The sequence below is a fragment of the Tasmannia lanceolata genome, unplaced genomic scaffold (genome assembly GCF_043159265.1).
Source record: "Tasmannia lanceolata isolate RefF3 unplaced genomic scaffold, GAP_Taslan_0.1 ptg000013l, whole genome shotgun sequence".
Classification (NCBI taxonomy): Eukaryota; Viridiplantae; Streptophyta; class Magnoliopsida; order Canellales; family Winteraceae; genus Tasmannia; species Tasmannia lanceolata.
Window position 1 is genome coordinate 16,956,025 of NW_027518690.1, and position 21,565 is coordinate 16,977,589.

A 21,565-nucleotide genomic window follows, 5' to 3' on the forward strand; every position below is an offset into this window, starting at 1 on the left:
TAATCACTCATGAGATGCTCCTCACTACCCGTCAAGAAGAGAAGAAGCCGAAAGAGAAAGAAAGAGAAAGTCGTTCTCTAGCTCTAAAGGCCTCCAAGACGGACTCATCATCAAGTGATGCAAATAGCGATGAGGAAGAAGCGTTAAGGAAATTTAAAAGCTTATGGAGAAAGAAACATAAAAAGGATAAAAAGAAGAAGAAAGAAGAAAGTGAAGTTGAGGGAGTTATAAGATGCTATAATTGCAAGAAGACGGGACACAAAAGACCGGAGTGCCCTCTTCTCAAGTCATCTTCCTCAAAGTACAAGGGAAAGAAGGATTGGAAGAAGAACAAGGCTCTTGCCGCCGGTTGTGATGCTACTAGCACCTCGGGCAAAAGTTCAAGCGAATGAGAAGATAAAAAAGATGATCTTTGCCTCATGGCATTCACCCATAAAGAAGAGGTAAATTCTAACCCCTCTTGTAGTTCATCAAGTAGTGATAGTAAAAAATATCTTATGATGAATTATGCATGACCTTGCATTCTCAAATTTCAAAAAATAAAGTTCAAAAGAAATCTATTTCAAAATTAGAAAATGAACTTGATGCTTTGAGAAATGATTCTTCTTCTTCCATATCTCAAGCAAAAGTAAAAATTGAAAATTTTAAACTTGAGATTGAAACCCTTAAGGGTATTTTGGATGAGAAATCTTGCCAATTACAAAATGTGGCAAGCTCTTCCAAATCTTATGAAGATGAAACTAATGATTTTCTAAATCAAATAACCCATCTTCATAATGAAAATGAAATGTTAAGATTATGTCTCCATGGATTCCTAAATGGTGACAAAATTATTGACATAATCTTGAAAAAGACTAGTCATAGACCTAATCATGCCTTTTATGATAGGACTAGTCTATCTATCCCTCATATTAGATGTCATTATTGTGGAATTAATGGTCATTACCAATTCCAATGTGCATCTAAAATTAGGGATTGTGGTGGAACCAAGAAATCTTGGGTTCCCAAAGCCCCCATATGATTATCTTCATATGTGCTTAGATTAGGAGCTTATTGCTTAATTATTTGTATATCTTTATCTTTGATTTTTAAAAATCCCCTCTTGTATTGAATTTGTTTTCCAAATAGGGGGAGTTCTAGGTTTGTCTTTTTTCTTGAAAAAGGGGGAGCTTAAAATTGAAAATTGTATCCCTTTGATTTCCTATTACCCCATCTTTTTTATAGATGCCAAAGGGGGAGAGAAATCTAATATAAGGAAATATATGCATGCTTTTATTGGAAAATCTCTTGTGCTTGTCATCATCAAAAAGGGGGAGATTGTAAGCCCAATGATTTCCACCTTGGCATTCCCATCTTATTTTGATGATTCCAATACACAAATGATTTAAGATCACTAATGTGTTTGGTTATCTAAGTTGTAGATCATGATTGCTTAAAGTCAAGATTGCTTGGATTGAGGCCAAGAAGCTCTCATTGGACCGCTTATGAAGGCCAAAGACATCGGAGATCCAAGACGAATGAAGACTTGAAGAATCAATTGAAGATCGAAGTCATAGAAGAATGTATAAGATCCAATCCTAGTTTAGGATTTTAAGAGGCATAAATTAAGTAAATAAACACACACCCTAAATGTTTAAGTAATTGTTCTTGTGGTGTTCCAACACTTTGGAACCCTCATAACAATCCCAACTTGGTGTAAAGTTGGAAGCCAAATCAAATAAGAAACAGAATTGAAAATCTGCCTGGAAATAGGCTTCTCGGAACTGCGAGAATTCCTCGGAGCTCCGAGATTTGGTCAAGTAGAAATTTTTCAACTTCTGTTTGTATTCCCGGAACTCCGAGATCAATTCTTGGAACTCCGAGAACACTATAACGGGAAGAATTTTGTGACCGTTGGGAACTTTGCCAGATTTATGACAATGCCCCTCAAACGGTCATATTGGGTTTTCCTATATATATGGGTATTCTCTACTTCTCAATAACAGATCCTAACACTCTAAAACTTCATTTGAACATCTAAAGAGTGATCAAAGCTTGTTTATGCCTCTCATCCTCTAAGATTAGGATTTGGATCATTAGGCTCAATTTGTATATCTTATTCAAAGTTGTAAACCCTTGTGAGGGATTTTTTGTTTCCTTCTTTCTTATTCAAGAACTTTGTATTAGGCGAGTGTTCGAAGAAGCGGAGCCCACTCTCCGTGGTGTAGATTGCCACCAAGGTTAAAGCATTCGGAATTGTAATCGGCACCGATCTTCGCCGGAGTTAAGAAGATCAAATAGTGAAGCCATCAACGGGTTTGGTTGGTGGAGTGGAGTAGGCCTCGTGTTTTGAGGACCGAACCACTTTAAATCTCGGGTGCACTCTCTCTTGAACTCTTGCTCTTTATTTGCATTGCACTTTAAGATTTAACTTGTGTGCTTAAATTTCATCTTGATCTCTTAATCTTCAAATTTGGGTTTGAGTTTTTTCAAAAGATTAAAACTTGTTAGCAACCTAATTTTTCCACTCCTCATTTGTTGCCAATTAGGGACCACCCTTGGAATTTCACTACGACATTCAACTGGTCCCCACTTCTTATCAGAATCAAATTCTCGCTATTGGTAAAATTGATCTTGTAGGGAAACTCGTGAACATCCAATTATGAAGAAGATAGAGCAATAAGGAATGAGTCCAGTTGATCTTGGAACCTCCTAAAACGATGAAGCAACTGGGCCACAATTCTTATCTTTGATGGGTGGTTAGAATTGTCCCTTCATTACAATTTAGTATTATCCCTAATCCAGATAATGACCCACCATATCAACCAAACACGTGCCTCGGGTCGAATAGGGTCAATCCTAACCTAACCCGACCCTCCACCCAAAGTCAAATTGAGGTGAAGCAAAACTTTTGAAAAAATACTGACAAAAATGACCCTAAAATTTTGAAAATCGCCATAGTATTAGCGGACATTGTCAGGTTTGGGTTGCCAAGGCCTCAATCCCAATGGAAAAGTATAGATAAACACAAACCACAAGATGAACACTGAGATTTTACGTGGTTCGGCCAAGCCTACATCCACGGGCGAGAAAACGATTTTCATTGTGAGAAAACCATATACGAGGATTACAATGGATTAAACCCAAAACCCACAACCATTTCCTAGCTTCTCTCCCCCAAGATCGTATGAGAGAGTAACCCGAGAGAAAACCAGGAAACTCTAAGAAGAAATCCTAATGCTCTGTTTGGTTGCGTATAGTTGCCTGGGAGATTAGGAGAAGAAGAAGTCAAAGGGGAGATCAAAAGAAGGTCAAAAGAAGATTAGTCTATCGGGGAATGTAGGGAATGGTGTTTGGTTGCTAGAAGATCTGCGGGAGATCTCTGGAAGATCTCGAGGGTGCAACGTCACGCGATCGGCGCCCGACAATGCTGGTGGTCAAAGACCCTTGTTTTGCTAAAAAGGCAACCAAACAGCCATCTCACGAGAAGATAATCCCCTGCTATTCTTCTTAAAAATAAGCAACCAAACAGAGCATAAAGAGTAACTCGAGAAGAAACCCAAAAGAAGAAAAATCCTCTCTCTCTCTCTCTCTCTCTCTCTCTCTCTCTCTCTCTCTCTCTCTCTCTCCAGCCCAAAACCTCTTGCCGACACACCACTTGTGTAGCCGACACCCTTTTTATACTTAGGTTTTACCAAAAAACTAAAGTTTCTATTATTTGGCTTTTGCCTTCCCACTCAAGCAACCCACGGTGGGTGAAAAATAAGGCAACTTTCCCAACAATCTTCACCTTAGCTTATTTCCCAGCCACCTGAAGATTTTCCGTTGATGTCGCCACCGGTCCGTTGTCGTCGCAAACCACCATTGGCCTTCCGAAGTACTAGCTACATACCATCGAATCATCTTGCTTATGACTCCTCCCGATTCAGTCAACACAGCCAATGCACATTAAATTGCGAAAGAGACCTCTCTCTTCACCAACTGCGAAAGAGACCCTATACGTGCATGCTCTACCACTCCGTTTCCAACTAGCCATCTAGATCTTAGGAACATTAGTCACCGTGTCCCCGACCAGATGATACAATCCACCACACTTCTCTCTTTTGATAAGAATCATATAGCCACGTGTGATTTTTATGGCTCCACTTGCAGCTGAATACCTACAACCCCCTATAGCCCAACCAGCCAAGTGATACTAGATTCTTTCACATCTTTGGGACATAAGCCACACCACCCAAAGTATGAATCACTCCATCGAACCTCTTGATCTATACCATTTCAACTCTCGTGACGTCGCAAGTAAACCCGTCACCCAAGGACACTACACCCACCCCTTATCTCCTGAAACATATTAAAATATTCTCTCCTAGAGCATACATGAAGAGAACATCCTGAATATAGAATTCACTCATCACGAGGAGTAGTGTGATTACCTGTTGAAACTGTGAGAACATCGCCAGCCTCTTCGCTCTGCTAATCCGTTACAGCCACTGCAATATTCGTAGCACGATTGTCCAACTGGTCAGCTCACTTAGGATAATCCCGCTTAATGTGATCATATTCCTTGAACAATACCATTGCAAGCCCTTTCTGCTAACCATGGAACTTGACTTGCCTTTTTTAATCCCCTGTCAAACGACCTCCTTCTTTGATTCCCCCCACGAACAATCATCCCATGCAAAAGCAGACCCTGGAACTTGACCAACATCTTAAGTAGACCTCCTCCTAGTCTCATTTAATAAGAGTGCCGTTGTGACTTCTTCCATCTTCATAGTATCCTTACCGAATAATAATGTAATTACCAGATTGTCATACGAATCAGGAAGCAAAGTGAGAAGCAATAGGGCCTTGTCTTCTTCCTTCATCTTTTGTTCAACCTTATGAAGATGATCCACAAGCCCATTAAACATATCTTCTAGAAGTTCTCCTCCTTGATTATTCAGGTCGTTGAATTGCCGCTTCAGATACAATCGTTTGGCTAAGCTTTTTGAAATGTAAAGCTTTTCCAACTTCTCCCATAACCAGGCACGTCTTCTTATTCAATAACATTAAATATAATGTTATTTGTAAGACATAGTCGAATTGCTCTGACTGCCTTTGGCTCCATGTTTTCCCTCCCAGCATCCTCCATCTTCTTTGGCTTCCCATCCTTTCCTTGCAACGCCTTAGCCTAGCATTGTTGAACTATGATGTCCGTCACCTCATCTACCATAGAGTGAAATTTCCCTTTTTGTCAAATCTGTCGATGTTGAACTGCGTGGAACTCGATTTCCCCCCATCTCAATCACCCTCGATGCAAAACTCCACCTCGAACGAGAATTTCACGGATAATCTTTCTACCATTCGATGACCACTCTTAACCGTGATCCAATAACGATACCCACGATCACTCCAACCGCTACCCGATGATGTTCGCTCAGACCTGAGCTCTGATGCCGTTTGTTAAGGAAATCCACTTGGAAAATTTGATCCGATCGTGCACAAATAAACGAAAAGTTAATAGTAAACACAAGACACAAGAAGACACTGAGATTTTACGTGGTTCGACAAGATGCCTATATCCACGGGCAAGAACACGATCTTCCACTATGAGAAAACAATATACAAGGACTACAATGGATCAACCCCAAACCCACAAATCCGTAATCCTTTCCTTGCTTCTCAACCAAGACCATACACGAGAAAGTCGAGAAAAAACCCAAAAGAGCCCTCTTTCTCTCTCCTTGACTCTTTCTTTCTCTTTCTCTCTTCCTCTCTTCCTCTTGAGGGCGCGGGCACACCCCAAGCTTGCAGGCGCCACACAAGAGAGAAAATGTCTCTCTTTTATATCCACATAGGTTTTCACAAAACCTAAATAAAACTTATTTCTATTCTGCCTCTTGCCTTCCTACCACAAACAGCCCACGATGGTGGGAAATAAGACAATTTTCCCAACAGTAACATAACTCTCTCTCTCTCGTCTTAACTCAATTGTCTACTCTATCTCTCACTCGTAAACATGTACTTAAACACAAATAAAACTTATTGTAGTTGGGCCCAATAAATGAATGAATGTACCTAGGGGTGCAACTTGGGTTGGGCTCGGATTTTATTTCAGGTTGGGTTTGGGTTGAAGCCTTGGGCAATCCGACCCAATCCGAGCCCAACCTCCATCCTCTAATTTTGTCATGATTTCTTAGTGATATGTTCTTTTTCTTTTTTTGGTACTTTTCTGTTTAGCCTTAGTTAACCTGAACCTAACCCGACTCAACCCGACCTAATTTGGAAAATGCAGGTTAGACGGGTTTGGTTAGGGTCGGGCATCCCCAACCCGAGGCTTGGGTTAGGGTTAGGAGTGCAACTCGGGTCGGGTTGAGGCCAACCGAACCTGACCCAATTTCCAACACAACAAGATTCAACCCAACCCCGAACCCGACCCAATTTCCAACACAACAAGATTCAACCCGACCCGACCTGAGTTTAACCCAGCCCAACCCGAGTTTTTAAGCTTACAAAAAAAAAAATCATAGATAATGTCGGGTTGCACTTGGGTTGGGTCGCCCAAACCCGAACACAAGTTGGGAAAACTCAACCCGAACCTGAACTCAACCCGACCCGACCCGATTTTTTTTCGGGTTGAACCCGTCGAGGTTCACACGAGTTTCACCCTAGTTAGGGTTGAGAGAATGCCATCTCGGGCTGGGTAAGAGTTGCCTTCAACTTGATCCAACCCGACCCGAGTTGCAGCCCTATATGTAGCTTAGGGAGGCTAGGGAGAAATCTTTTTTTTTTCTTTTTTCTTTTTGTGAAAACTATGATACAATTATTTATGGAGGGAGAGATTTTAGGGATTTGCCTTTTTTGCTATCCTTAATATATCTTCTAACAAAGGTTAAAATGGGTAAATAAAAAAGGGATTTGCTAGCGTCCATCACAGAAGGCATTTCGCGGATGGGCTGTTGCATGTGAGAGCAGCCACACAGGCTCACTTCTCAGCAAATTTTGTCTTCATTCACAAGGTGGCTGCTCTCACACTCGACAACCCATCCGTAAAATGCCTTGTGCGATAGCACTGGCAAATCCCATAGAAAATGAAAAGTTATTTAAGGTACGTTTTGATATGGGGGTTTGTAGTAGTGCCGCCCACATTCAAGGATAATCCTACAGTTTCAAACTCATCAACTACAACCTTGGCTTTTCAATGTGCACAAGGTAGACCCCCTCATTGACGGTCCGTCCACACATCGAAGGGTTAGGATGATCCTATAGAGCTGATTTTTTGGGCACACCATATCTATGTCAGAGGCCTTTAAATGAATGCTCTGGATCATCCAAACAACAGGAGCCCACTGTGTTTTTGGTCGGCGGACTAGAGTAGGTTATCAAATGAATGCTTTGGATCATGCAAACAACAGGAGCCCACTGTGTTTTTGGTCGGCAGACTAGATAAGGTTCTCTAGTCGACCAACTAGAGACGATATCTTAATTAGCATCGATAGTGTTTCAGAATAGAGGTCTACCTTATGCATATTGAAAAGTCAGGAGTTGTAGTTGATGAGTTTGGAACTGTAGGGTTATCGTTGAATGTGTCGGAAAGTCACCACAAATGCCCACTCCTAGTCTCAAAATTACACCCTAGCTAATAAAAAACAAACTAAAGTGGTGTGACTAAGGTTGAAACAGGGGCTGTGCATTTATCATCAGCCCATTAAAATTACGTCTTTCTCATAATTTCAAATCAAAAAATAACAACCCAGACATCAACACAAAGAAGGTGTTAAAGAAAAACAAAATAAAATCATCACCTGTCTCTCTGATCTCTGTTCTCTCCTTCCTCATGTTCTCCTCTTCACCATAGATGCCGGCGTCCCATCAAAAAGATCATCAATGAAAGTCTCAAGCTCCTCAGGCCCAAACTTCACATACTTCTCCGTCTGCCTCCCAGAGTCCAAATACTGCCTGAATCTCCCCAAAAACGACCGGTACGCGGGCACCACGACCGCCGATATCGAAACCCTAAGCTCAGACTGCAACTGCTCATCACTCACAACCCACGCACTCTGCGTCTTATGAATCTCCTCAAACATAGCATTGAAGCTCTTAAATCTCTCTTTCAAAACTGTCTTCGACACAGCCCCACCTTTCCCTTGTTGTAGCCCCTCCTCCTTGAAACACCCTAACAATCTCCCCCAAGTCTCCCTCGTATAACTCTTATGGTAGTTTCGTAAATCTGACGATCGCTTTCTGCACCATGTGTCACCCATCAGACCGTAGATCTCCGACGATCCTTTAATCTTTTGCATTATGTATCTCCCATTGTTCATCAAGAAAATGTAACTCAATGATAAATCCTTATAAACCTTTGATTTTGCATCCAAATTCGCATCCAACAGATCCATAACCGCCATTAACTGTGACGAGAACCGCGATCGATTTTCCTGAGAGAAATCAGATTTCTCTGATTTGTTGTGGTTTTGGAAGATCTGTTCTAAGGTGTCATTGTACTCACACGCGTATTTTAGATAGTTCATTACATAGCGAGTGAGAGGATGAACTGCACCACCTGGAACCGGAGTTTTTCCGACGTCGGATTTGATTGAATTTTCGAGATCAGAGAAGATACTAACAGCGGCTTCGCCGATCCTGCATTGCGCGGAGGAGGTCTCGGATTTCAGCTCCAGCGAAGATTCGCCGGGAAATAGATCGGTGATCGCCGGAATTTGATCGCCAAGGGCTTCGTACATGTCGAGGAATTTGAAGAGTTTTTCGGCAGATCTCTTCGTCATTGCCACAGCTTCTGCAAAATTCAGAAGCTGGATCACAATTCCACGGATCAGATTTCCAAACAGAGAGGCGGAAATTTCTGGCGAGTTCGAAAATACCGATTCGCAGAGATTCTGTTCTGTAGAGAAAGAGATTGAGAAGCAGAATTTACAAGCTTTGATCCATGTGGCGATCTCGCCTTCTAATGATTCCCAATTCATCTTTTGTATCTCATCGATGCTGATTTTCTCGAATCCGATTTTTGTCAAGCTTTCTTCAAACAAACTCCGACGAACAATGCTAAAGATCTGACAACACTCTGTTTCGTAACCAGTAGAGATCATCACATTCGCGATTTTATTCAGTCGCGTCGTGATCTCCGACGAGTACGCCGGTGTAATGCCTCCGGCGATTCCTGATTCTGCCGCCGGCAAGAGACAGCAATCAACTTCACACTGTTTCATCTCTTTGGATTGATCAGTATCTTCTAAAAGGGATCTGAATTCATCTTCTAAGAAGGACATTGCTCGTATTAATAAGCTGTTCGTTTGATCGAGCAATGGCGTATATCTTGGATCCGATTTGAACGATCCGAGAGCTTTTGTTAGCTTATAAACTCTGTCTAGGGCTTCGAGTAGGGGCGGGGATTCTCCGCATTCTCGACTCCATTTTCCTGGATCTTTTTCGGAGTCAAATTTAGCGATCTCTTTCTCCACGATCTGTAAGAATTTCTCTACGGAGTTGGGGATTTCAGGTGGTGTGGGATTTTGATTGTCTTTACTCTGTTTTGGATAAGAGATTGCATTGAGAAATTGGTCAATCTCTCCTGAAATCATATCAAAATTAGAATCAAAATCGATTTCTTTGGCTTCTTCCTCATCTTTATTCTCCTTCTCTTGTTTCTCTTTTTCCTTTTCGTTTCTTGTTGTAGTTGTAATCGGGGGCAAAACTTCACGAGCGGAAAAACTACTAGATTTTTCTGTATGTGTTTTCTCCATTTGCTCTTCTTTTTGTTGTTGTTTTGATTCTTCTGAAGAAGGCAAAAACAAGAAGAAGAAGAAGAAGAGGAAGAAACGTACGGAAACGGAGGAGAAAGATGTGGGAGCTGGGCGTTTGTGTGTTTGGGGTGGTTTGACCCGCTTTCAGCGCGAATGTTTGGAATTGAAACGGGGTTTGGTTGCATGTCTTTTTGTTGGGAAGTAATATTTTTACCCCCATTTCTTCCCAGTGTCACCACCTCTAGTCTATTTTTTGGATGGTTAGAATCATCTATTTAGGAAAGGGGATTCGTGGGTGGGCCTACTTTTATCTAATCAGGGCAGTTGATAAGTGGTGTGTCGACTCATCTAATCGGGATGGGTGATTCATTGTAGGACCCAGTCATTGGAGGTAATTCTAGGTGGGGGCACTCGTTGGATGGTTAGGATCACCTTCTTCCGGAGATGCAAATTCATGGTGGGTCCATTATTGGATGGCTAAGGATTACCTACTCAGGCCCTGTTTGTTTCCGATTTTGAGAACGGGATTTGGTCGTGGTCGCCACGAACTTGCATGTCTGTTTATTGGGAAGTGATATTTTTGCCCCTGTTTCTTCCTAGAGTCACCCCTGAGTCTATTTTATGTAATGGTCCTTTAACGGTACAAGAGATTCATAGTTGGGCTGATCAGGACAAGAGATTCTTGGTGGCCCCACTTTTTGGATGGTTAGATTCATCTATTTAGGACAGGCGATTCTGGCTAGGCCCACTATTATCTAATCGGGGAAGTTGATAAATGTTGTGTCACAATTTGTATAAGGTAAACCCCCTCTTTTGAAACACTTCAATGCTAATGAAGATCCTATACCCGAATCCAAACCCTACAAAAAAAAACTGTGGGCCCACATTGTTTGGATGATCCAAAGCGTTCATTTGATGGGCTCTGACATAGATAGAGTGTACCCAAAAAATCAGCTCGATAGGATCATCCTAATCCTTCAATCGGGGAACGAACTATCAACTGAGGGGTCTATCTTATACAAATTGAAACCTCAGGGTGTAGTTGGTGACTTTTAAAAGTCAAGGTTATAGTTGAAAATGTAAAAAATTTGAGGGGTTGTATATGTATTTTTCCCCAAAAAAAAAATTCTAGGTGGGGGCACTCATTGGATGGTTAGGATTACCTACTCAACCCCTGTTTGTTTCCGATTTTGAGAACGAATTGTGAGTCCAAAACTGATGATTAGGGCCTCAGGGTATTTTGGATGGTGCAGGGCGGCCAATCAGATCCAAATCTGATGGAAACGGGTAACCCCATTTGCAAGATAAATGCCTGAAAATAATCAACTGATTAAAGACATTTAAAACGGGCTGATATTTGCACTACTATGGTTTAATAATTGATCAAACTCAGCCTTTTTTTTTCTTTTTCTAAAAGGGCTTCTGACAGTCTTTTGGGAACATATAATCATGGTTTTAAATTTAGGCTTCGGCTAAAATTTCGTACTTATCCAAAACTGAAATTTCAGCCGAAAAGAAATTTGGTATTGACTAACGAAAAGCCAGATTTTTAGGAAGAAATTTCAATCGAGATTCTCTGAGGGCCCGTTTGGATGCCGAGAAGATTTTGATTTGGATTTCTGACATTTGCAGCCCTTTTTGTATTGTAATTTGGATCGGATCAAATTCTTGGATTTCTAATTCAGCAAGTGACAATGAAAAAAATCAGATTTCTAAGTTTGATGTGGAAATAAGAAATTAGAAATCCACAGATATGGCAGTTTCTTTCACTCTCTTTGCTCTCAACCTTTCTCCTCCACTAGGAAGTCCCCTTCCCTCTCTCTCTCTCTCTCTCTCCCCTCTACATGAGCTGCCGGTTCTATATATTTTGCACTCAAAACTCAATTCCAAATCCAAATACAGTATGAGGTATCCAAACGGGCCGTAACGGAATTAAAAATTATTATTTTATTATAAATTTCAATGAAATTTCCGAAATTTCTAAAATTTCGGTTTTGGTCCTCATTTAAAACCATGCATATAATAACCTGTGACAGCTGGTTTAATTATAAAAGACAATATGAGTCAGTGCAATTATAAAAACACGGTAGTGCGGATATCATTAAGACATCTTTCTCTTATTTAAAGTGGGGGAGCTACAAGTTAGCTCAAAATGCGTTAAAAGTTAAGGATTTCTGTTTTTACAGGGGCTTACTTTTTCTCATTGTCCAAAATAATCAGACCTGTCTGAAAAACCTTTCTCTATTTCCTAATTCCACCCTCCGAAACCCTCACCTAGATCTGACCCTGACCCACCACGTCCGATGGGAATGCCGTATCTCGGATCTCGGAGGAAGCGAAGCTCCGAGCGTGGTTTCATCTTCCTCATCTTTCTCATCTTCCTAACTTTTTGCCTCTTGTTGTTTGCTCTCAGATCTCTCCATCCTTCCTCCCCAATGAAAATCCCGGTCCGGTTCTCGGAATTTCCTAAACCGGGAAAAGATCCCCCGACCGGGTCACAGCTCGGACCTCCGTCTTGTGCCACGGTCGAGGAGATGGGAAAGGTTTTTCCCAAGGGATTCCAGAAGGAAAGCCTCAGAGTAAGAAGAATGCTTAGTGATCACTTTGCCTTACACGGTAATGTCTCGATTCTTCTCTGTTGCATTGCCTTTTTTTTTTCCTTTCAATCGGACGATTTGAACCCAATAATCCAAATATATGTATCTGCCTAGTTGAATGGATGTGCAAACTAGATCTTTAATGTAATAATAAACCCAGTTTTAGTTTTTTTTTAATCTCTTCCTTGTGGATTCAAGGATTTTCTTTGTGGATTCAAAGATTTTTATGGATACAGTGTTCTTCTTCAACGGATTAAAGACAGTGATCTTCACATTCCTTTCTGCACGCTTCTGCCACGTCCAAATGTTAGGTGTGTGGTTGCCATTCGGCATTGCTGTTCAACGTTGCCATTCTGTATTGCTGATTTGCCTTTCATTATTACCATTCAAGTGTTTTTTTAACTCAGAATTTATCTAGAAACTCTGGGTGGCACCTGAAATTTTATTAATAAGAATAAAAGATACCAGAGGAGGAAATAGAGGTATTTTCAAGCGACCTGTCACTACAAGAGGATCTTTTTACAGGAGAAGAAAGCCATATTCTCAGACTTAACCCCACGAACTCCCGTTCCAGTGTTGCACTTGTTCCAGCCCGCATGTCCCTAACTACCTCGTTCCTGATTGCTTTCTCATTCAATCGGTCTCCCTGGAAGTCGCCGACTCCATCATTTTCCAAATGGACCAGCAGAGTACCGATTTCAGGCTACGCTCATGGCGACCCGGTACTACTTCCTACTTTTACTTTTAGGAATATTTGAAGACGTATCTTCTTTAGATGTGTTATTCCTCTCACTCAGCGAGGGATAGATTGATGGAGTGTCCTGTGTACGAAAGGGATTGGAAAGCTGGCCAGGCGGTCGATTGCAACACTCGGGCAGTCATCGTCTGGTTTGGTCACCTAATCCGGTTGTATGACCTAGTAAGAAAACTGGGAAACTTTTGGTTTCCAAATTATCTCACTACAGATGTGCAAGGTTTTAAATCTCGGTTTAAGTTTCGGTACGAAATTTCGGACAAAATCTTGTTTCGGTGAAATTTCAGAAATTTCCAAAACGTTTCACCAAAATTTTACCGAAACGAAACGTTTCGGCCGAAATTTCCGAATGTTTCGGCGAAGTTTGGTACTTTTCCGACTCACTGTGAATTTCGTTTCGTTTTCCACCGAAACCGAAATATTTCGTTTCGGCCGAAATTTAAAACCATGCAGATGTGTCAGGGACAGACAACAAAGAGGTAACCACCCTCATTATTTTGAAAAGAATTTGTAGCATTCATTTCCCCACGGAGCGGTTTTCAAAAAAATGAGAGTGATTCTTCACATCGATCATCTCTTCAATCATTTTATTTAATATAATGGTACAATGGGACTATCCCACTTCGGCTAACGCTTTGGCACAATAAAGGGTTCCGATTGATCATAAAATACCACAGCAAGATGTTAGTTAGGGCCGGCCGGGATGCCGCAGGCTCCGACGGAGGGAACGTGAGGCAGGGTGATTGATGGCTTTCAAATAGAGACTGAAAGAAGCTTCTATTTACAGGCGTTGGAGGCCCTTAACCCTTTATTATTATTTGTAAGATAGGTTGTCTTGGCTCCGTAACATGGATCATTTCAAACCTGGTTTTTCATGAATATTGCACCCTCATCCACTAGAGTACTCTATCCCATTCCATTGATCAGGAGTCATCGAAAAAGCCAGACTGATATGGTCTATATTCTTGGAAGGTGATACGATACCGCCCATCACTCCACATATGTCTCTCCCCCACCAATCGATACTAGTTGAAGTTTGGTTAAAGATCGGAGAGGTAGACTCGAGCATCTCCTTATGGGTCGTCGGGTCTGACGCATTGTCGATTCAAATCATTTCTACCCTTTTGCAACTCCAAAAGACCATGCCGCTCGCCGGCCAAAAAAACCTCCTGCCTCGCCCCGGATCAACGCCACCCATAGAGAGATATCTCACTCGGATGGATCCCCCACGTCTGATCCTGGTAATTTCCCTTGGATTTATCAGTCTAAGCAGGAGACAATATACCTTGATATTATTGATCATTCTTTGATTCAAAGAATCGTCCCATCTCAATTGAAAAAGCAAATATCTTTTCAGGAAGAACTATAGTTCTGCTTCTTTGTTGCTCTTGTATTTTCTTCAGGTCCGAGTCAAATAGCAATGATTCGAAGCACTTCTGTTTACATTACACTATTCCGGAAACCCAAAGACTCGATCATATGGATATGTAAAATACAGGATTTCCAATCCTAGCAGGAAAACGAGGCAACGGATACTCAATTTAAAGTGAGTAAACATAATTTCACTATAATATAAATTTGCATTGGTTGGTTGTTTCTGATGTTGAAACATGGACCGAACGGAACGCTTCTAAGAAGATACAAGTCTTCAAATATTCCTAAAAGTAGGAAGTGGTACCAGGCCGACATGAGCATAGCAAATGGAGTAAGGCCCGATTATATGAGCTAAACAGTTGTAGTCCTATGAGTGGAAGGTGTCTCTTTGACTTCTTTAAAGGGTTCCCTTAGGGTCTTAATTAAGGCTGAGAAAGTGATTTCTTCTACTTCTAGTAAGGGAGTAAAGGAGTACTCGAATCGAATATAACCTTTCTAACCTTTACCATCAAGGAAGAGACAAGGAAGAGGGAAAGACGTCTCTTCATCTTAACCTGTTCAAAGGTTACATGACTTCCAGGCCCTAGCAGTTATGAGACTCAGCTTTTTGCCACACGAATACAAATCCAACAATGTATTGTGTCACCCATTATGGCTCAACCTGGCGCAAGCTGGCACGCTCAATGATTACCTACGCAATAGCTGAACCAGAGAAGTGAGGGCCCTCAGGAGAGAGGAACCGAAACTGAACGACAAACCGAGAGGGCGAAGTAAGTAACGTTATTTCGTTTTTCAGCATACTAACCTACGAAGGGCGGCATAGGAGGCTTCTTTAAAATGGTATAAGTGGCGCCCCTCTCACGTACTATACTAATAAGGGCTAAGAGGGCCCCTTATAGGAGAGGAAAGCCATATTTGCAGACTTAACCCCATGAACTCCCATTCCGGGATTGCACTAGTTCCACTCCCTAGTGGATTTGATACTTGAGGAATCTTTTGCACTGATGAATCAGGAAGCGGCACGTTCAGTCCAGATTCGCAGGACCTCTATTCGGGTTCAACCCCTGGAGGGTCTCCCTCCCCCGGATTAAGAGATGAAATGAAACAAAAGATTTTTTATCGAATCGAGAAGGGTATTCCAGAGATTATGGTAGAAATGGACCAACTATCGAAAAAGAAAGAAAGTGAGCCGCGCTTTCCGAGAAAGTGGTCCCAATTCGATAGATCAACTCCCTTTCCCATATGAGGGGTCTAACGTTTCCTCTGTTCTATGCCAGGGATGGCTCGGCCTGCCAGGGGCAAGGAGAAGTAGTTAAATCTATGAGAATACGATGCTGATTAGGGCCTATACACTCTCTCTCATTCTAAATTTACCAAGGCAGGTCAATGGTCTCCAGGTACTACAACTTCAACAATGGCATCTTATGCTATGAAGAGATGTTTTGACTTCTGCTTCACACGGAGGGTGGATATTTTAAAGGAACTTCATGCATCCCCATGGCTAGTCATGCGGTTTTCTTGAGGACATATCAGTGAATATCTCAAAATTACATTGGAAGGGGATTAACAAGAATATCAAAATGTTTGTCTCTGAATGTGAGTTCTGACAATGGAACAACGGCACTACAAACCCTTGTCAATATCCAACAAGATTTGGACCAATATGTCTATGAATTTCATCGAAGGGCTTCTGGTTTGGCAAGGAAAACGCGTTATTATGAAGGTAGTTCATCACTGATCCGAATATGCACCTTTTATTCCCATTGGTCATCTTTATATGAATTTTCATTTTGTCTGAGAAACAATGGAAAGTGATGAGATAACTCCTCTCTTCATGCTAAGCAGAGACCAAGTCTCAGACATATTCACCAAAGGCCTCACGAGTGATTTAAAAAAAAAAAATGATTGGACCTCACGAGTGACCATCAAACACATTTGATTGACAAGCCATACATGTTCAGAGGAACAACTTGACTTGAGGGGATTGTTAGAAATCACACACACACACACACACACACACACGTGATAGAATGGTGTAAGTGCCATTAATGGCAATTCTGTAATTAGTGTTATGCTGTCACATATGAGTACTTTGTTAGGTTTTTCCACTCATTTTAATACATTCAAATCCCACGAATTGGTTGGTTCTGTGGTTCTCATGTTCCTCCTTTATTTCCCTTGGTTCATAGAAGGCTCATGCAGATTTAACGGTCCCATCCTTTGCTTTTTTTATTTAATTAACTCATACAGAGTTGATTGATAAATGGTTTTTGTTCAAGTCCAAAGCGTATATTCGATTTTTCTTAAGTTTGTTGTTGCTTCTAACTACACAGAGACTTTAATTAACTCATATACACAGTTGATTGATAAATGTTTTTGTTCAAGTCCAAAAAATATCTTGGATTTTTCTATTGTTGTTGCTTCCAACTATGCATGCCCTTATGTCTATGTTGATGCATCTTCTTGTACAAATGCAAGCATGGAGTTGGGTTTTGATAATGAATATACGTCACGTTGATTGATAATTTATGTAGAATTTGTTTGTTTGTTTCTCCCTTGAGAGCTTAATGATGAATTCTTTTTGTTCAAACTATAGTTTTTTTTTCTCAATTTGGAAATGCATGCAGTGTTCAGTATAATGTTCAATGGTTTTTGTATCGTAGTTTTTATTTTTTTTTGAACGTTTTTTGTATTGTAGTTTTTAATTGGGGAAAACATTATTCCTGAAAAACAGGCATGACAGTTGGATGCTCACGTGTTCAATTCACATGCCAGGAGCTGCTAGAGTCCGTGGGCTTCCTCCAGACCAGTTTTGCAGACAAGGTTTTGTTATAGGGAAAGCATCGGAAGCAGGGCTTGGCAATGAAATGTACAAGATTTTAACTGGTGCAGCATTGAGTGTTCTATTAAACCGGTCACTAATCATCGGGCAAACCAGGCAATGATTCTCTCTCAAGCTGTGTGTTTTTTTATTATTGGGTTTGGTTTGGGGTTTTATTATGATAAAAGATACTTCGTTTGTTTCATTTATCAGCTATCACATCATGCAATTATTTGTGAGATATCAATGACCCATTTAGCCTTTTGTTCATAGTTTAGGTGGTATTTATCCTTTTACTGTAAAATAATAGAATGACATGACAAGTTCAGGTCGAATCCAATTTGAGATTGTATTTGTAGCAACATCTGTTGACCTTTTTCACAAATTATTTTTTTACTTCTTAATTTACAGGGGTAAATTTCCTTTTGGGGATTACATTTCTTATACCAACCTTTCATTTACTTTGAAAGAAGTCAAGCATCTATGGAGAAAAAACGATTGTGTGGGTAGGTACAGAAGGCATCTAATTATGAGGATCGATAATTTCGAAAAGCCAGCAGAAACGAACGTCCTTTGTAGCAATTGGAGGGAATGGAAGCAACCTATTATATGGTAAGTGCTAATTTCCAAAATAATGAAGGTCTTTCTGAGTTAATTGAAAGTGACTGAAAGGGACCAGGAACTTCATTACCCTTTATATGAGAACTGTAGAAATTCGTTGGGCACATCTTCTCGAGAATTTCTAGATGTGTATTTTCAGAATGCACATTTGTACTTTTGTTTTTAACTTCCCACAGAATACCCGTGTGTTTCTTAGTTGTTGTACACATTTGTCACTGTTACTCACGCGCTTCTCAAATCTATTGCATGTTTCCCTTCATTCTTCCTTTTGTTTCCCTTTTAGATGCCTTCTTGTTTCCCGTCTGAGTGACCATGGGTGGGGCTTATCTGGTAATTGGTCAGACTGTTCACCATAGGAGTGCAACTAAGGTCGGGTTGGGTCAGGTTGAAGCCAACCTGAACCCAGCCTGAAACTCTAAACTGTCAACCCGAACCCGACTCTCAAACCGATGAAGGCTAACCCGACCCAACCCAAAAAGTTAATATCTCAACCCAAACCCGACCCGAATTGGGAATTCAGGTCTGGTTGACCCGGTTATGGTGATATCTTTCCCCTTTAGGATTTTATGTTCTAAAAAAATAAAACATAAAAAAAAAAAAAAAAATTTAGTGTCGGGTTTTGATGTGGGTCGGGTCAACCTGACACCTCAACCCGAACATGAACCCGACCCGACTGGGGTTCAATTTCCTCAACCCGAACCTGACCCCAACCCAACCCAAACACTAGTTCAACATGCACTGCATGACATGCCCACAAAAGACACTTTTTGGAAATTTAACTATTTGTTTGGCTATGGGATTTTTTCTGGCTTTCCATTGCAGGTTCCAGGGTACAACAGATGCAGTTGCTGTTCAGTTTTTCTTGAAAAGCATACATCCGGAAATGAGAAATGCAGCTTCTACTTTATTTGGACGGCCAGGATTTCTTCATTCTAGGCCGAATGTATTTGGGGAGCTGATGCGAATTGTCATATCTCCTTCACAAGCTGTTGAAGAAGCTGTGAACTGGGTTCTTAATGGTGGAGTGGATCCCGATGTGTCATTGCACATGCGTATGCTTATGAACAGGTATTGTAAAAACAAGGATTTAAATGTCGGTTTCGGTGTTGGTTTCGGCCACAACTGAAACTGAAAATTTTCGGTTTCAGCCCGAAATCATGTAAAATTCGGAAATTCAATTCAGTTTTTACAAGATTTCAGCCGAAATTTAAATTTCAGTAAAATTTCGCCGAAATGTGTACTTTCGGTGTCGGTCCCAGCCGAAATCCGAAATTTCAGCTGAAATCTAAGACCATGTGTAAAAGTCAATTTTCATCTTAACACTTCATATTACTTTTAGTACCAAAAATCAAGATGGATGAATTTGAGTATGGATTTATGTGGCTTAGGATGACTAGAATCTAAAACTTTTATTAGTCTGCTGTCAGCCAATGGTATGCATGTTGCATACTCTAGTCTATCTTATCTTGATACCCCTCTGCGTACATATTGATCAATCCTGTAACCTTTGAATTCGGTTAATATGAATATGAAAGCTTTCTGAGGTTTTGTTTACAGGTCAAGAAGGGCACTACAGGCAGCATTGCGTTGTGTCAAGAAAGCTCTGCATGGTTATCATCGCCAGGTATCAAAACCTCGGGTGGTTTTGGTTTCTGATACACCGTCCTTTATCAAGGATATTACACCCAACCTGACGGAATTTGTGGAGGTAATGCATTACTTTTTGTGTTGCTTGCCACGGCTCCATAACCTTCTGGTTCGGAGCTCAGTTTCTCAATCCTCAGATATCGAATTTTAATCCCTCATACTTTACTAAAAGGTTGATTACGTTTCTAGTCATAATGCAATTTTATTATTTCACTGTACACAGGTTCTTCATTTTGACTATAAGTTATTCAAAGGCAACATTTTTAGCGGGAACATGAATACCACAAAACACCAGGTACCGTGTTTAAGTTTCGCAGTTGTATGCTTTATATTTCTCGTGTTAAATTGGTTGGCCTAGACAGAAATGCTTGTTGAGAAATTACCTATCTTTGCCTCTAAGCCTTAGAAGAATATGGAGTTTTAAATGTAGAATCAAAGGATATGAATCGTATGATGGGAAGGGGGTGACTAGCCTGATAATCTTGATTTTTGCCTTTTTTTACACTCCTAACTTCCAAGACCTTCAGAAGAAGGCATATGAAGTCTGAATAATTCTCAGAAAACATCCTTGCTTAATACTCATAGAAGTTTTGGGATTTTCACAAATTTGGAGGTCAGAAATACTTGGGAATAATTGTAGGCTCTTTTCGTATGGCAACTAGTTTTTTGGAAAAAAACGCAAACTATAAAGTGATTTCAACATGGTGCTTACTTTAACATGTTTGACTTTTAAGTAATTTTAGTTTGTTTAACTTTTCTCATTCGATACTGAGTACTTCATGACTAGTATAATGGCTAAATTATTACACCTTTTCTTCAGACATTAGATTTTAGAGTGAAGGACTGGGGCCCGGCACCAAGGTGGGTTGCGTTTGTAGACTTCTTTCTTGCTTCACGTGCAAAACATGCCATTGTTTCTGGGGCTCATAGGCGTGTTGGCACAACTTACGTTCAGCTCATTGCGGCATTGGCAGCAGCAAATCAGCTTGGTACATTCACACCTTTCTAGACTAACTTAATCCACTGAATTTTCATTCTGAAATTTTACTCTTCTTTGCAGGCAAAGATTCTTCAAGAGCTCCGAATTTTTCATTCTTGAGCAGTTTCCAGAGTAATTTGTTAGTAGATGGTTTAAGAAATCAAGTTGGATGGGGGCATGTCTGGAACAGATTCGCTGGTCCATTGAGTTGTCATAACCAGTCACACCAGTGTGCTTTGACACCACTTCTTCCACCTTCCTGGTGGGATGCCACTTGGCAGTCGCCTATTTCACGTGATGTTCGTAGGTTACGGGATTATGGAGTCCAACTAACAGATTCAGGTGAAGTCATTGACAGTTCTCTGCAGTCATTCTGTAAATCCAGGAATGATATTGTAAAAAGCATTTCCCTATACCCCCAGCGTAAGAATTCAAATCATTCTTGATTCAGTCTCGTCCGAGCTGGAGTTGATAGGCCGAGATTGGAGATTTTTGACTCTCTACCTCCTTGAGTTTCTTTGTGTCTGTTGTATTCTGTATCTGAGTTTCTTTGTTTCTGTTGTATTCTGTATCTTTCCTCTTTGAGTTTCTTTGTTTCTGTTGTATTCTGTATCTTTTTTTGTTATTTTTCTTGCGACTACCTTGGTCGTGGGCCCTGTTCTCTTCCTTTCAATAAAAATCCTATAATTTCCAAAAAAAAAAAAATCAAACATGAAGCTTTTTAAAGTCATTCTTCTCAATGCCAGATCATTCAGAGAGTTTTGTAGCACGACAGAAATTATTGTCATGAGTTACCCTTTTGTAGAAAACATCAAGAGTTGGATTTACTGAACTGTAATTAGGTATCCAATTGTACAAAGACTTTGGACTTGATCAGGCTACACATCTTATGTAATGCGTCATATATTTGTATGCATGTTAGTACATTCATACATACACTTGTAGGAAGTGGGTGTTTGATTGTTCATTACCCCACATTCATACTCACAATCAATTCTCAAAATCCAAAATAAACAGGGTCTAAATGTAATTTTGAGTCCAATAATCAGTTTT

General features: G+C 40.6%; 2 protein-coding genes across 4 annotated transcripts; one reads left to right on the forward strand and one right to left on the reverse strand.

Annotated features, from left to right (window-relative positions):
• Window positions 1-7,733: 7,733 nt before the first annotated feature.
• Window positions 7,734-9,863, reverse strand: LOC143890872 (exocyst complex component EXO70C2-like). Its single transcript, XM_077395556.1, has one exon. It carries the CDS (start codon window positions 9,717-9,719, stop codon window positions 7,794-7,796), a length of 1,926 nt encoding a protein of 641 aa, XP_077251671.1. The 5' UTR covers window positions 9,720-9,863; the 3' UTR covers window positions 7,734-7,793.
• A 1,997-nt stretch (window positions 9,864-11,860) lies between these two features.
• On the forward strand, window positions 11,861-21,222 carry LOC143890873 (uncharacterized). Of its 3 annotated transcripts, none has more exons than XM_077395557.1 (8): window positions 11,861-12,335; window positions 17,220-17,382; window positions 17,677-17,877; window positions 18,709-18,954; window positions 19,444-19,594; window positions 19,757-19,828; window positions 20,354-20,522; window positions 20,594-21,222. In XM_077395557.1, the coding sequence occupies exons 1-8, from the start codon at window positions 12,023-12,025 to the stop codon at window positions 20,956-20,958; spliced, it is 1,680 nt and encodes a 559-aa protein (XP_077251672.1). In that variant the 5' UTR covers window positions 11,861-12,022; the 3' UTR covers window positions 20,959-21,222. The 3 variants fall into 3 exon arrangements, with proteins under 3 accessions (XP_077251672.1, XP_077251674.1, XP_077251673.1); XM_077395559.1 differs by having other exon boundaries at window positions 12,196-12,335; window positions 17,179-17,382; XM_077395558.1 differs by lacking the exon at window positions 11,861-12,335 and adding an exon at window positions 12,841-13,038 and having other exon boundaries at window positions 17,179-17,382.
• Window positions 21,223-21,565: the final 343 nt, after the last annotated feature.